Source organism: Anopheles marshallii, chromosome 3 (genome assembly GCF_943734725.1).
Source record: "Anopheles marshallii chromosome 3, idAnoMarsDA_429_01, whole genome shotgun sequence".
Taxonomy (NCBI): Eukaryota; Metazoa; Arthropoda; class Insecta; order Diptera; family Culicidae; genus Anopheles; species Anopheles marshallii.
This window is the reverse complement of record NC_071327.1, coordinates 50,796,771-50,810,971: the sequence shown is the minus strand read 5'-3', so window position 1 is coordinate 50,810,971 and position 14,201 is coordinate 50,796,771. Positions and strand designations below refer to the sequence as shown.

At 42.8% G+C, this 14,201-nt stretch overlaps 1 protein-coding gene across 1 annotated transcript in view; it reads right to left on the bottom strand.

Moving 5' to 3' along the window:
• Positions 1-1,809: 1,809 nt before the first annotated feature.
• Positions 1,810-14,201, bottom strand: part of LOC128715163 (semaphorin-2A-like) — a 221,634-nt gene continuing 209,242 nt past the window's right edge. Inside the window, exons 8-13 of the mRNA XM_053810045.1 lie at positions 9,260-9,616; positions 8,452-8,680; positions 3,159-3,495; positions 2,772-3,088; positions 2,580-2,688; positions 1,810-1,878 (exon numbers count right to left, since the gene is read on the bottom strand). Of these exons, the coding sequence (XP_053666020.1) occupies positions 1,810-1,878; positions 2,580-2,688; positions 2,772-3,088; positions 3,159-3,495; positions 8,452-8,680; positions 9,260-9,616 (1,418 nt within the window). The remainder of the gene's footprint in view (positions 1,879-2,579; positions 2,689-2,771; positions 3,089-3,158; positions 3,496-8,451; positions 8,681-9,259; positions 9,617-14,201) is intronic.

Genomic DNA, 14,201 nt, shown 5'->3' with positions numbered 1-14,201 from the left:
GATCGAACGCACTTATCTTTAACCATGTCCGATAATTTGATTTTTTTCTGTCGTTTGTGTATTCTTCTTTATCGCGTCTTGTTAATGTTTTGTTGTGTTAGTTAGTTAGAAAAGCTCGACGTAATTTATTCCATGGGAGGGCGATGACACCACCGGGGGCACAAACACAACGTTTCTACGCGTGTGGCCGGAAAGGGAAACAGTTGATTACAACCATCTGCCAAGCGTTTCCCTTTACTGTGTCATAGCCATTTCTTACGTGCTAGGTTTGAAATAAAGTTCAATTTACACCATCGTTCGAACAGTGAACAATGGCGGCAAAGGAAGTAGCTGGTAGTTGGGTACGGGTCAGCAAAAAGCGGCTTTTCTATATAACACATCGATAATACTGCAGAATGGCAGATGAATGGCAAATGTAACACTTTAAGGGTTCATCCCACACCACACTATATCCCACGCCTCTGGCCTTCTCCACTCATTGATGGATGGATAATGGCTAGTGCGTGATGGGTTGATGTGCGCCACCTTCTCTGCGACCTGCGGTCATACTTATTGCTTGTATACGATCTACGATTGAACTGCTCGGTTGTGTCTCGGTGTTTGAGACCTCCCCGGACAGTACATAGATCTCGAAAAAGGGTATTCACGTAACCGAAACATACCGTACACTGTACAAAATTAAACAAGCTTGTCATGGTTTGTTTTTAGGTAAAACAGATGGATTAATGCCTAATGTACCAAAACTTTGATTCCGTCTTCATCTTCGCTGAATATTGCTTGGGGATTGAACGACATTTTGAGCGGAAACCACGGTCCATAACAGTGCTAACCACGCACACACACACACACAGATCATTGAACTGGACGCTATTCGATCAAAGTAAAACCATTAACCTAAAACGCTCGCCAATACCGCTCCCATCAGTGTGTTGATCTCGTCACTCCTTAGGTGTTTTGAATGTGTGTTTTGCTTTGTTTGTGTGTTTTCTTATACACGTTGATTTCTGTAGTGGTACGGCAAAAATTGCGTACCAGCGGATACACAGTCTCTCGGTGCATGGTTGCATTTGCATCTTTCCACAAGCATTCACATTAACTTCCTCATCACGGGTTTTCGCTTCCCTTTGCTTTCCTTGCACTTCTTGCTACACAAACACACCGCTACTCCCCCTTTTCTCTAATCCATTCTAAGCGCTACAGAGAGTTCATTGTGTTCACTAGTAACTTAAAAGCTAAACTTATGTCCAACAATTATATAAAAATAAGCTTCCGCTATTCGATTAGTTATTAGTTTGTCCGTCGAAAATAAAAAAGTAATTTGAATAATAAAAGATTCTGTATGATATTCCATCGCCCAAAACACACATACCGGAGCCCGTGGGCCGAATTTTACACGGTACGCCGCCCTGACAGATCTGATGATGTACAGTTCCAGCCGGTCGCGCTCCGGTTTGTTCTTAAATTTGTTGATTTTGTGTTAGTTATTGTATTACTGTTTACGGTTTCTTTTTGCATGAGTCGGTGCCGTCGGTATAGTGCATGCTTTAAAAAAAAACATTATCATTTCTCCATGTTAATACTTTACACTACTAGATCAGTTCTTCTGGTGTGGTTTTGGTGCGCTTTTAGCAAGCGCGTACAAAGAGTATTATCTTGGTTGTTCAACGACATTCACGTGCTTCGCAGCTATCTTTTTACATGCCTGAGACGCCTGAAAGAGATGAAAGATGAAATTTTATTAGATTATTTCTTGGATTCGCTAAGATAAGCCTAAGTTGTATGTAAAGTTGACTAAAACGTACCTTAAGATCAGACGTTAGGCGTTCGTGCAAAAACGTCGTTGGGATGTTGATTGCTGTAGTTCTGCCGAGAACATTGCTGAAAATAAAACATATGAATTAATGAAACAATGTGCTTATGTACATGAATTTACTATGCAAAATAAAAAAATCTGTTATAAATAAAAGAAAATTTACATCACACATTCCAAGTTTAACTAGTTTGTAACACATATCAGTTTACTTGTAGTTTACTTTACAGATGAATTACGTATTGTTATTAAATTACAAGGCATTTTATGCTGAAACGTTTAAGTTATTTACAGTCGGAATTGAATAATCGTGCAGTCGCTTTTGCTTATTAGCCCATCAGCCAGCTGTTCCAATAAACTTGCATGTGAACAAAAAAGGCGTCCGAAAAGCGATACACAAGAGTAAAATCAAATTATATTTCGTTTCAGAGCGTTTCCCGGTAAAGTGATCGTAAAAAATCCCGCCAACATCCAGACGCTGAGAACGTTGGATCGTCCCTCGGGTGATAATGGTATAAAGCGTCATCATAAAATAGATCGCTAGAGGAATAATGGTCCCATCAACGAAAGAAGCTCTTTCAACAAGCAGCAAAATCATTCTCTCATGTATTACAAAACGATAGCATTCAATCCATCCCGTAAGCCACTGGACGGATAGAATGATGACAGGGTTGTGTTCACAGACACAACCGGACGCATCCGTCCCAAAGTGCAGTCGTAAATTTATGGCCTGGAGCGTAGTCGTCGCTTGTAAATTCGTCGTACTTACTGCTTGCTTTTTCTCCCAAGTTTTCATAGCCGATTTGTACTTCTCGAACTCGTGACACCAGTCCGAGTAGATTTTCTGATAATCGTTCGTTTTATTCGGCGGTGTGCATCTGAAACAATTGGAACGCAAAAAAAGTGGTAGTTAGTTTGGATGAACTTGAAGAAGGACCCCTCTCTGCTGTTCGACAGTTACCGATGCGCATCGACGGTGATGTTGTAGCTGCATAGCAGCGATCCTCCCAGATGGCAATCGTACCGTCCACCGTCGGCTTCGTTGACCGAAATTACCACCAGACCTCGTTCGGTCGTCTCGATATATTTGGTCGGGTTGTACTTTATCTCGTAGCGTCCCTTCTCCTTCGAGTGGTGATACCATGTGACGGTTTGGTCCTTTAGTATCTCGGGGATCTTCACGAAACAACCGAGATGGACGCTCTGACCATAGGTAACGATGATTTTCTTCTTCAACACACTCGTGTCACAGATGTCGTACGTTTCGTTACCCACGTCCTGTAAGGAATATGTAAGATATAGTAACAAAACTTTGCTAAACCAATGTTCATTCTTATGGTACACTTACCTGAAGTAGTCCCGGTTCGTACGGTTTGCAGGTGCTCGTATCCTTATCCCATCCGCAGTACGGATCCTTCACACACCGGAAGCAATTGTCATACCGCCGGTTGCACATGGCCAGATCGATCTGCTTGATCCGATAGTCGGTAGCGACGTACAGTGATTTGCGCTTCTGGCTCAGTTCCATCACCTGTATCGCTTCGTTCTGTGCAATTTCGAAAATGTCCAACAGTTTTGATTTCGATTCACCGTTGCGTAGGTACTGCACGATCTTGTAGATACGGCCCGCATTCGTGCCAATGTAGAACACCGTGTACTCTTGGCTAAGGATCTCAATTTTAATCCTGCAAACAAACAATAAACAGACAGCACGAACAAGAGGTTAAATTGAGCGTAACATATCTACTAATCATAATCAGCACACTGTCGACAATGAAAGGTCACGTTCGGTGGAGGTTTGACGTGTAAACAAACATTCCAATTCCTGTTATAGAAGACCACCAACAGGTTAAAAGTGTCACCCAATAACTACCCACCGTGAAAGCACGACGGTGGCATCCACCGTGAAAGCAAGCGCCCATTTTTTTGTGGAAACTGCCACACATTAACCTCACGGCATTCGATGTGTATTATGCTCACGGGCGAATGGTTTGTATTTCACCAACTCCCTAAACCCCATTCAAACCTCAAAATTGCTGTCGATTCATTGGAAAAACTGAATGGACGATAGCAAAAACACAACACAGCTTTATCCGCTATCGGAAACTTTGCTGATTAATTCCACCACAGGGATAGCGACCGGGGAGGGACAACAGATACCGAATCCCTGCCTAGCTGCTTATATCCCGACAAAACCTCAGCATTGTTGCCACCGACAGCTTCCATCCGCTCGGTTGGGGAGGTTGCGGCTTTCGAATTAGTACACTCGTGATGAAGTGCACCCATGTGGTCGAGTCTTTATTTGTGACCACCGTGAATGATGTTTTTACTACGCTGTTAGTGATTTGCGTGCTCGTTACCGTGTGATAGAATGTCAGTGGGTGTTTTAAAGGGTCTCATTTTCGTTAAGAGTAGGAAAAACATTTCATGCAGATAGGAAATATGTCATCGTTCAACCGATCTATTCCCCTTATCAAATTTTAGCTTTTTTTAAATTAATAGAAAATAACAATTAAAAAAAACATTCATAAGAGACAACAATGTTGAAAGGTGGAAAAGAAAAATTACAAAATAAATATTAAATAATGTATTCAATTAATTTAATTTAAAAAAGTTATAAGAAGGTGCATTTTAATCTAATAATATGAAAGAGATTTGTAGAAGGAAATAACTTTTTTAATAGAATATTTACCAATGATTCATGGAATATTTGAAAAATCCTTTGATAAGCTAAATCTTTTCATACATTTTAAGTAGTTTATAATATACGACCCCAAGCTGATTTCCTCCATATACAAATAGTGGATTTAACGAAAGTTTCGTAGAACTGCACTTTTTTATTTGGGTTGTTGATCCTCAGAAAACTGGTCTTAAACAATGCTTAACCTGGTTAATCGTCATATTCATATCGACTAAGTTACTTATGTTGTTGTTTATGTTTATATGTTACCATTATTTGAATAATAGGAAGATTAGCACTATTTAGCGTAGATCTAAATTCAGACCTTAAAGTTTGTTTTGGTTTTAACTGTCTACCTAGAGCTGGGAAATAAATTTTGTTGAGAATATACGGGGCGTCAATAATTCCTGTAATAAATTATTAAGTTCCTTGCATTTTTAGCTTTTTCATATCTTGGAGGCAAAGCAATTTGACTGTCAAGTTAGACCAATCGAATTCGTAATTTCTTGACGGGTTAGCGACACAGGTCACACAATTGCCCGGACGTTGTTCTTTTCTAGCATCGAAAATGATGCTATCAGAGTTGGAATTGATTATCGATTGGTACGGTTGTATGTATGCGAAAGCTAATGACAATCTTAAATTGCCTTTTTTTTTAATAAATACAATACACATAAACTTATTCCCCAAATGAACTGAGCATTTGTTGAATTTTTGTTGCGGAAGAAAAACGTTCTATCGCCATTGTGATTATTCCCAAGCAATTATGCACACGCAGGTTTAGAAAATTATTCATTTAAAGACACATGCCCGCACGAGTGAACGGTATACTAATGGGTCACATGTCATCTTTTTAAGCAGATTTTCGAACGCTAACCAAAGCTTACGCGAGCGCGGTTTACCATTGATCGAACGGTTTTGGCGGTTCCCCAGTCTGTCATCTATGCGAGCATGAGCTCGTGCAAGTGTGTGTGTGTGTACATGTATTATCATTTATTAAAAACTCTTTTTTACCACTTGTCCTGTGCGGTTTCAGTGGAATTCACAAGCTTTTGCCCATGTACGCAGGTGACCAAACGGGTTGGTTTACCGCTCGAACAGCGCCCGGTCGGAGGGTAAATCCCTGCTTAACATATCACCCTCCACTGGGTGCTCCCCAGCCTTCCGCCCTTTCAAACCCAAACGCTTTTCCTAGCCATCAATAAACTTTTTCGCTTGCAATTAATTATTCATAATGAGCGCGGTCGTGTGCATGATCTCCTCATCTTCTCTTTACTGCAATACGTGCGCTCGTACATCCTTCGGTGTGTACTGGATTAAAAAGCCGGTTGCAGCAAAATGCATCGATCCCGTCGCGTCCTTACTTAAACCAGTACCACCGTTCTTCTCTGTTCGTCTCACATTCCATCTGATGTGGAATTGTTTCGAAAAAGTTTACTTCAGCGCACCGTTATTATTTATGGTGTACCACCGCGCGTGTATGCTATTCCCGACGAAGGACGACAAAGTGCGTCCCAGCAGAATTTTCCCTTTGCGCGCGACAACAACACCCGTAACCGAGCATATCCACCCTTGACGTGGGGCGGTAAAAATGCGTAAAAATAATACAAACAGTAAGGGACCCAATCGTGCGGGATCAACAAATAAAAATTGTTGAACCGAAAAGTTTCTGGCTGCGAATTAATAATTTCACCTGCACAGAAAAGCCTGGTGTGTGTGTGTGTGTGTGTATGGAGTTTGATATTTTTAAGGACACGGAAGACAAACAAATCTGCAACTACGATAAAAATCGGTCTGTGGAACGTGGAATTTGCAACGCTTAATATAAATGTACACAATGAACAATAAAACACACCATACAAAAAAGAATATTTTTTAAAATGTTCTACGAATGACGAAACAAAAACCTCCTTTCGTTTGATTCGCGTTCGAGCGCAAGCTTTTTAGTAAAGCTGCTTACGAAACCGAGTGTTTTCGGAACGAATGGTAAAAATTGTTCGCAGTAAATCGGTGATACTGATTTTTAAATAATATTTTTGTCGGAAAATAAATCTCTCCAGACAGATGGATGTTGCTGGTTCGATTCGTCATAAATTCGTAATACAACACAGCAACGCACGATCAGAGCGAAAAGTTAACGATCGTATCCGTTGCTATACATTTAACAAAAATCGAATGCACGTCGTTGGTGTGATTTTTAATTTTAATCACCCAGCTCGATTGATTGCTCCCGGAAATGGGCAATTCATGCGGATCCGGATTGCTGCACTTCCGCTATAGATTCGTGTTCCCAAGCACATTGATATATTTCCTCCGATTTGCCGTGATACCGTGATCGCACCACTAAAGCTTTTTGCGTACATAAACGCAAACGCATGTGTATGTGCGCACACGTGAATAATGATTTAGTGCGCGACTAATTATCCGTGTTGCAATGTTGTTTCACTTTCAGCAACATCCGTCACACTCCTAACGCACCCACCGGTTGGTGGGCTGTTGATATCACTTGACATCTGCTAGCGCAGTGTGGCAATGCCTGAGCGCCATTTGCTGCTCTCGGTACGTTAATTAGTGGACACGGCAAGAACACTTCAATCTCGGACCGCTGAGCCGTACCCGGTATCGGATGGATCGGAGCAAAAGGGCTGTTGCCGGGGCGGGGATGCCAAAGATTGAAATGAAAACCATGTTCACCATTCCCGGCATGGGCTGTTCGTTTTTGTTTAATTATTAAGTGGAATTTTAAGTGCCACGAATTGTGTTGTGAAGCTCACCAACACCAACGTATCCAACACAATCGGATCCGGTTTCTGCTTCATCAAGCGAATGTGTTATTTATGTGGTTTAAGTTGTAAAACATTAATACAAAATGAATCTGTACCATGTGTAAACGCACGTGTAGGTGTGTGTGTGTGTGACAATATTTTTTGTTTGTACTGACCAAACAACTATTTTACATTAGTAGGCTCGACCCAAGAAACAAGCACCAAATTTCGGCACCAGGGAACAGGGTGTGACCCCAATCAAATGTCGGCGTGACCCGGTTTCACAGTAGGATGTAGTGTTTGGGGATTCCTCTGCTGGATACATTTTCGTACCGTGGATTAAAGGTACAAGCCCGGAAGCAGTAGCAGCAGCACAATAACCACAGACACGTGGGCTGACCGAGAACAGGTTCCGAACGTTCTTGTCCTTGCGCGGTCCCGGTAACGTTGGGCAACATTTCACCATTTCATTATTTGTGTGGTCATCTCCCCGTGTTTTTGGGTATTGTTTTCTGTTGGCGATTGGTTGGTGTACGCTGTCGTACGGCCATGCCGCCGAATATTGCATTCAATGTAGAGATGCATTCTTCTGGACGGCATAGTTCCCCCTCCGAAGCAAGCAAGATATATCACCATTTCAATACACCTGACAAAGCTGCCCTTCGGGGGATTTTTGGGATGGAACATGCCGAACGTTCGCTGTTAGGATTCGCAAAAGGTCCCACGACCGGGTATGGCTTGACGATTCATACCTATCGTTGCAATTGCAATTGCTCGAGGTGAACCGGATCCCACACAATCCAGCAAATCCACACACCATTATGCAGGCAAAGGCCGTCATGGAGCTGAAGCTGCCCTGCCTGAACAGGCCACGTTTAAAAAAGGACCTTCCTATGTACGATAAGCCCCATTCAGCTGTTAGCCGTAAGCGAAAGGCGTTTCAATTCCCGTACGGAACGGTATCATGCCACGTTCACGGGTGGATTTTTGCAATCGGTAATCCGTTACAACGGTGTGCGGTGAGATGACCTTTGTCCACAGGAGCACGCAAAAACACATACTTCAGGTTGTTGAGGTATAATTTGGCGTGAAATTGAAACGGTTCTACCGCTTCCTCTCAGATGTCACAAGAATTTTCTGCGGAATGAACGAAACTGAATAGCTTACACGAATGTTGGCAACGAATGATAACTCACTTGTCAACGACCAGCTTGGTGAAGACGAGATCGCGCTTGTAGTAGACCGGATTGTTGTGCTCGTGGTTGACCGCCTTGTCCATCAGTGGGTGGGACCGGATAAAGTTGAGCACCGAGTCGGGCAGGGTGGACGTATCGTTGACGCATGTGCCCGGCCGGGGTTCGGGAATCTTTGAATTCAGTACCGGCAGCCAGGCCGAGTTGGATGAGGCCTGCTCCTTGAATTTTCCTGTGGGAAATCAAAAGCAGGGATGGAAAAGACGTTAGAACTGTCGTGATGATGCGTGGGCAAATATTGGTGATACAAGCGGAATTCATTTTTGCTTTCTTGAAGTTAAAGCTGTCTATGGAGCGATTTGTGAATTGGAATCGTGACCTTCTATAGTATGAATTGTTTGTGGAGGCGAAAGTGCCGTGGCAGTGATATGGATTATGTTTCACACCGCCCATCTAAACATCGTGATCTAAAATACGAGCGGGCCTGGGTTCTATTTTCGTATTCTGTAAATCACAATCGTGACACACGGTCTTATCACGACATGTGACAGCTGTCACACAGGGCCGCTTCTAACGATTCAAGACACGGGCAATGACTGGTGATGGAAATTCATTTCCAGTCAATCCGAACGCCGGTAAAAGAGAGTGAACGGAACAACTAGAGGGACACACTTGACACATGAATGAAATGGTTAGCCTTCGGAGCTGGTACGATTGAAGTTACATCACGAGTGTTTGACTATTAAAGTGACGCCCGGGTTCAGGAATTGTTCTGGAATTCATAAACACACACCCCATCCCATCGACTTACCAGCGAATGCGCCATGTATTTCATTGATGTCAAAGCTACAGACGGCCGACCCGACCAAACCGTTCGTGCTGGTCGTGAAGGTGGCGTAGAACTTGGTCTTGTCCGTGGGCAGCTGGTACACGTCCTGGATCTCGTTGAAGTAGAACGGAAACTCGCCCGAGATGCTACAGTTGATGCGCGCCTTCAAGTATGTCGCCCAGTTCTGGTTGAGGATGTTCTTGCCACCGGTGTCCTTCTTGCAGACGCGTGCCACACGCGAGTAGACCGCCTTACCGCAGTTGATGTACTCGACCGCCGTCTCCCGGAAGAAGAAGTACACGTGCTCACCGATGTCGAACGAACCGACAAAGTTGGGCTCTGTAACGAATGGACAAAACAGGATGTATTAGAGATGGATGGAGAGAAAGAAAGAGAGAGAGATAGGGGCTAAGAGTGAGATGTGATGAATAGGTTTAGAAAATACACATAATATGGACATAGTTCCGCACGGGACTACATTTTAAAACAGGCATCCTTCTTTTACTATTTTGGGGCTGAAAGTTTTGGTTCTTTGCATGACTGTGACCCAAACTGTATTTGTATCGTCCACAGTTATGGACCCACTGCAGCTTAACTTGGCTCATACTTTGTGCAACAAAATTTGTCCCCGTTCACCTCGGCATGCATCACGAAGCGAACTAATACGGAACAAATTGTATCGTTACGGCTGGCAGAGAATGTCCGGCAATAGTTTTGGCAGCCAAGTTTTGGAACGTACATTTTTTCTTGCTTAAGCAAAATGGATGAGGTGAAGAGAAAGTTTTCATCCCAGTAAAATGCCGGAGCAGTGGAATGCAGGGTGGGGTCCCCACCCAGAAACAGAAAATGAGGAGAAAACAAAAAAAACACACAGGACACAAAATGAGACTTGTACTGTGAACGAACCGTAAATTTGAAAGTTGATAACACAGATAGAAAACGAAACCCGTTCAGCTCCGTCCGAGCGATTGGACGAAGTTTTCTGCCGTTGGTGCTGCTTGCGCAGGGAAGGTTGTCTAACGATGTCCAGCGATTCGGGATTTTTTTTACGCAAAACAAAACATAGCAACGAAAAAACGAAAACTGTACACAAAACTTGCTCCGTCTTTGGCCATCTTTCCCGCTTGTTCTGCACGGTAAACTTTGCCACATTTTCCAGCCGGAACTTGGCGTCGCAAAGAACCGCATGGTTTGTGTATCTGGGCGAGAGAGAAAAAAAACCACCGGGGAATGAATGGGAATTTGTTGGCTATAGCTTCCAATCTTTTACCCAAACACACTCCTTCAGCTCCTTCGATCCGTTTCGTTCGGGGGATTTGTTTGAGTGGATTATTACACGTTCATTTCTTACTCCCTACCCAATTTAAGATGGCCAACGATCGTCAAAAAAATATCGTCCAGAGGTTCATGAAGTACTTGCATCCACCCTCATTTCATGATTGATGTAGGTCGGATTTCGGCAAACCGTTACATGTAAGTGGTTCCAAGGAGCAGATCAAAGTAATTAAGACTCTTCCGGAACGACCGGAATTGAAACAATGAGTGTTTAAAGTGACCATTCGCCATTCGTAACTGAAATGCACTTAGGAAATAGAACGCCGTTAAAAAAAAACATAATTAAATATTACCTCGAAGGAGAAAGCTGGTAAGGATGCTGAGGTCTATCGCATCATAAAAATCCCATTAAGCTCTGGTTGAAAATTGCCCCATACTGCGCCTTTTGCGGACCACCATATAACACCAATGCCTTAACCTTACTAAACCAACCCATCTGAAAGGTGCACGGCAAACTATTACCCTAACTCTTGGGGGCACCATTCCCACAACTCCACTCCATCCACTGCCCGGTAAAGTGAGTGAGTTCATTTAATTTACCTCCACCAAACCAAGCTTTCAGAACCCAATCCTCACCAGCCGTGGTAAAGTTTTGTGCACTCACACAATTTTGGCTCACAAAACTGTAAAACAGCAACTTTTGGTAAGCAATTTTCTTGCCCACGGATGGTTGTTTTTTCCTGTTGGAGTTTTTGCCCACCCGAAAACCGAAAACTAATTGAAAAGACGACGCACAAGGTGATGCGGTGCTATCGGATCGGATGCGGTGCAGCCCACAGGCGGCACCGGAGGCGGGACAGGTTTGCTCGTACCAGCTACCAACTAATTACTCCACACATTTTGCCGGCATCTCCGGCGGTTGTGCGGTGTTTGGCCGATGACGATTGGATGGAGAAAGAAAAAAAGGACCCACAGAAAAAAAAAATAAAAATTAAAATTCATGAAGAAAACTGAATTGAGCAATTCTGCTGGTTACTTTTCTCGTCTTTGCCCGTGTTCTTCATTATTCTGCATTTATATAGTGGCAGTCTTATTTTAGCAGTCTGCTTCGTTTTGTTGTTGTTCATTCGCTCCTAGACTTTACGGAATACCTTTCACGGTTTGAATATGAAACGAGATTCCGATGTGCGAGGGAACGCCCGGGAAAAAATACCCAACCTAAAGTTATAAAACACTTCACCACACTCTCTATGCAGCAGTAATGTGGGAAAGTTTGTACAAAATACAGTTATTTTATCATGTCCCAAGGTAAAACGAACCAAGATCTTCCCCCCATCTTCTGCTAAAAGCAAAGAGGGAAGAGGTTTGATTTTGTTTTCTGCCTTCAAGAACCAGTTTTTGGATGAATTTGGGAGCGTTTTTTTGGCGAAGCAAAGTTTGTGTTGCTTTTTGCATTCTGAAGCATTCTTCAATGAGTCTCTAAACGGTAGCAAATATCTAACGCTCGAGTTGAGTAGACAAATCGTCAAGACGGCCCCACAGGTACGTGAGAAGCATCCATAAAATGTCCTTATTGTTCGTGTCCTGGAGGGTATGTGGATGCGGAGCAAAAATTAATCTCAAAGATGACGCTGGAAAGATTCGGCGGGAACTTACCAAACGGTGCCACAGTAAATTGTTGCCGCAGTAGGCGTATATCTGACGCATAGCAGCACACTTGGGGCTGCTGTATTGTTTTTAGCGTTGAACAAATGTCAAACGCAAACTGATTGGCGTAACAATGACAGTTTGGGTGTTTTGGGGAACATCTTAAAGATTATTCGTTTTTAATTAATTCTTTTCGAACAGTGTCGTGTCTAATCGCATTTTCTTTGCATTTGGTTCATGGTAAATTGGTTTAATGGCTTTTTTTCAGAATGTTTCATTCCTTCTTACGTGCAGAAGTAATAACTTTAAAATTGTTGCAGACACCCTACAAAATAACAAGAATAATTAGAGAATGTGAAATGTAAAAGGAAATGTTCGCAACTGTACAGTAAAGAATAAAAGATTTTTTTAACTAAATTATCAACTGATCAACAAAAGACAACCGTTCAATTAAGCTCATTCTGCTGTTATTAGTGCACGTATATATGGTTCGACTCAAATGTTTGCCCCATTGTACAACATTCTCCCACAAACATAATTGAACACACTTGCCTTCACTGTGCCCGGTTATGCTGTGCACATGAAAAGAACATTATAGCAAAACATCAGCTAGCAATCTAGCGACGATGGGAAAGAAAAGTAAAAGTAAGGCAAAAAACGCGAATGTCAACCAAAGCACGAAATTCCGTTCACGAAACGGAAGCGTCGCGACCGCGTGTATGACAGCACAAGTACGTGCGCATTTTGACGGAAACCGCACACAACGCTACACACCCCCAACCCTATTTCACCTGCTCCTGCTTCGGTGGAAAACCGTCGGTGCTTGGTTTTGTGTGCAGGTCGATCTCATACCATCCGGGACGCCTGTGTGTCTGTCTTCCGCTGGGAGTCCTAACATTGCGTGTACGAGAAGTGTAAGTGTCGGTAAAGAGGAAAATTACTTCCCCAGCTCCCTATGCCCACGAAGAATATTACTTTGGCTGTGATGGGACAACACACACAACAAAAAATACAACCACGGTTTCCAAAAGCGTATACGACCGCGCCCAAGTACTGGAGAACGACAACGTGGCGTTGGCCTTCTCGTGAAGTGTCACTAACCATTGCTGGGATGGTTAAAAGCAGTGTGCTCAACGACCGACCGAAGCGCGACCGACTGGCGTGGTCTGAGAGCAATAAAGCGCTACAATTAGACACACTTTGCGCACACGGCGGATGGTAGCAGATCGGGACATTACCGTCAGTTTGTCGCACTGTTGTTCTGCTCATTTACCGACATTATGTTTCGTGATCGTGCGCGCGACACGTGGCGATTGTGTGTATGGCTATCGTAACATGTGTGTGTGTGGAATAAGATGGAAAAATGTTGTACTTTCGGTAACAGCAACACATACCATGCTGGGTGCTGGTCTCGCCTCAACTCAAGAATGGTTCCGTTTTGACGGTTGAGACATTCTATTGAAATTAAATTGAGCAATACAAAACTCGCACACACACACTCCCGGAGCTTTCAGGTATTGTAGAATTAAATGATAAAATTTACTTTCTTCAGCGTTGCGAGGTTGGTTACATGATGATGCCGGGCGATGAAAGCCCAGCTTTCCCAAGCCTAAAATACGTAACTTTGAACCATGGCAGTTAGAGGTATGATAAAAATGGAGAAGAATTTAATATCAAAAAGTTGACGGGGCATCGTTCCACTTTGCTGATGTCAAAAGCTTTGCACTTGAGCCATGAGCCAAGGTGAAACAAACGAAAAAGTACAGAAGCAAAATAAATGTACTAAAATGACATTCATTTGACATTAAAAATGCGCCCGTTCTTGCAGTTCAATAAAAGCTCATCGCGATCAGAGGATTAAAATTGTATAAGTCATTTCTATTTCACAGTTTTATTAGCTCTATTTGGAAGCAAAATTTTAAGGAAAGAAATGCTATAAATAAATGATCTTTTTTCTCAAAATGTACAAAAGGAACAAATAAACAGTGTACAAAAATATAAA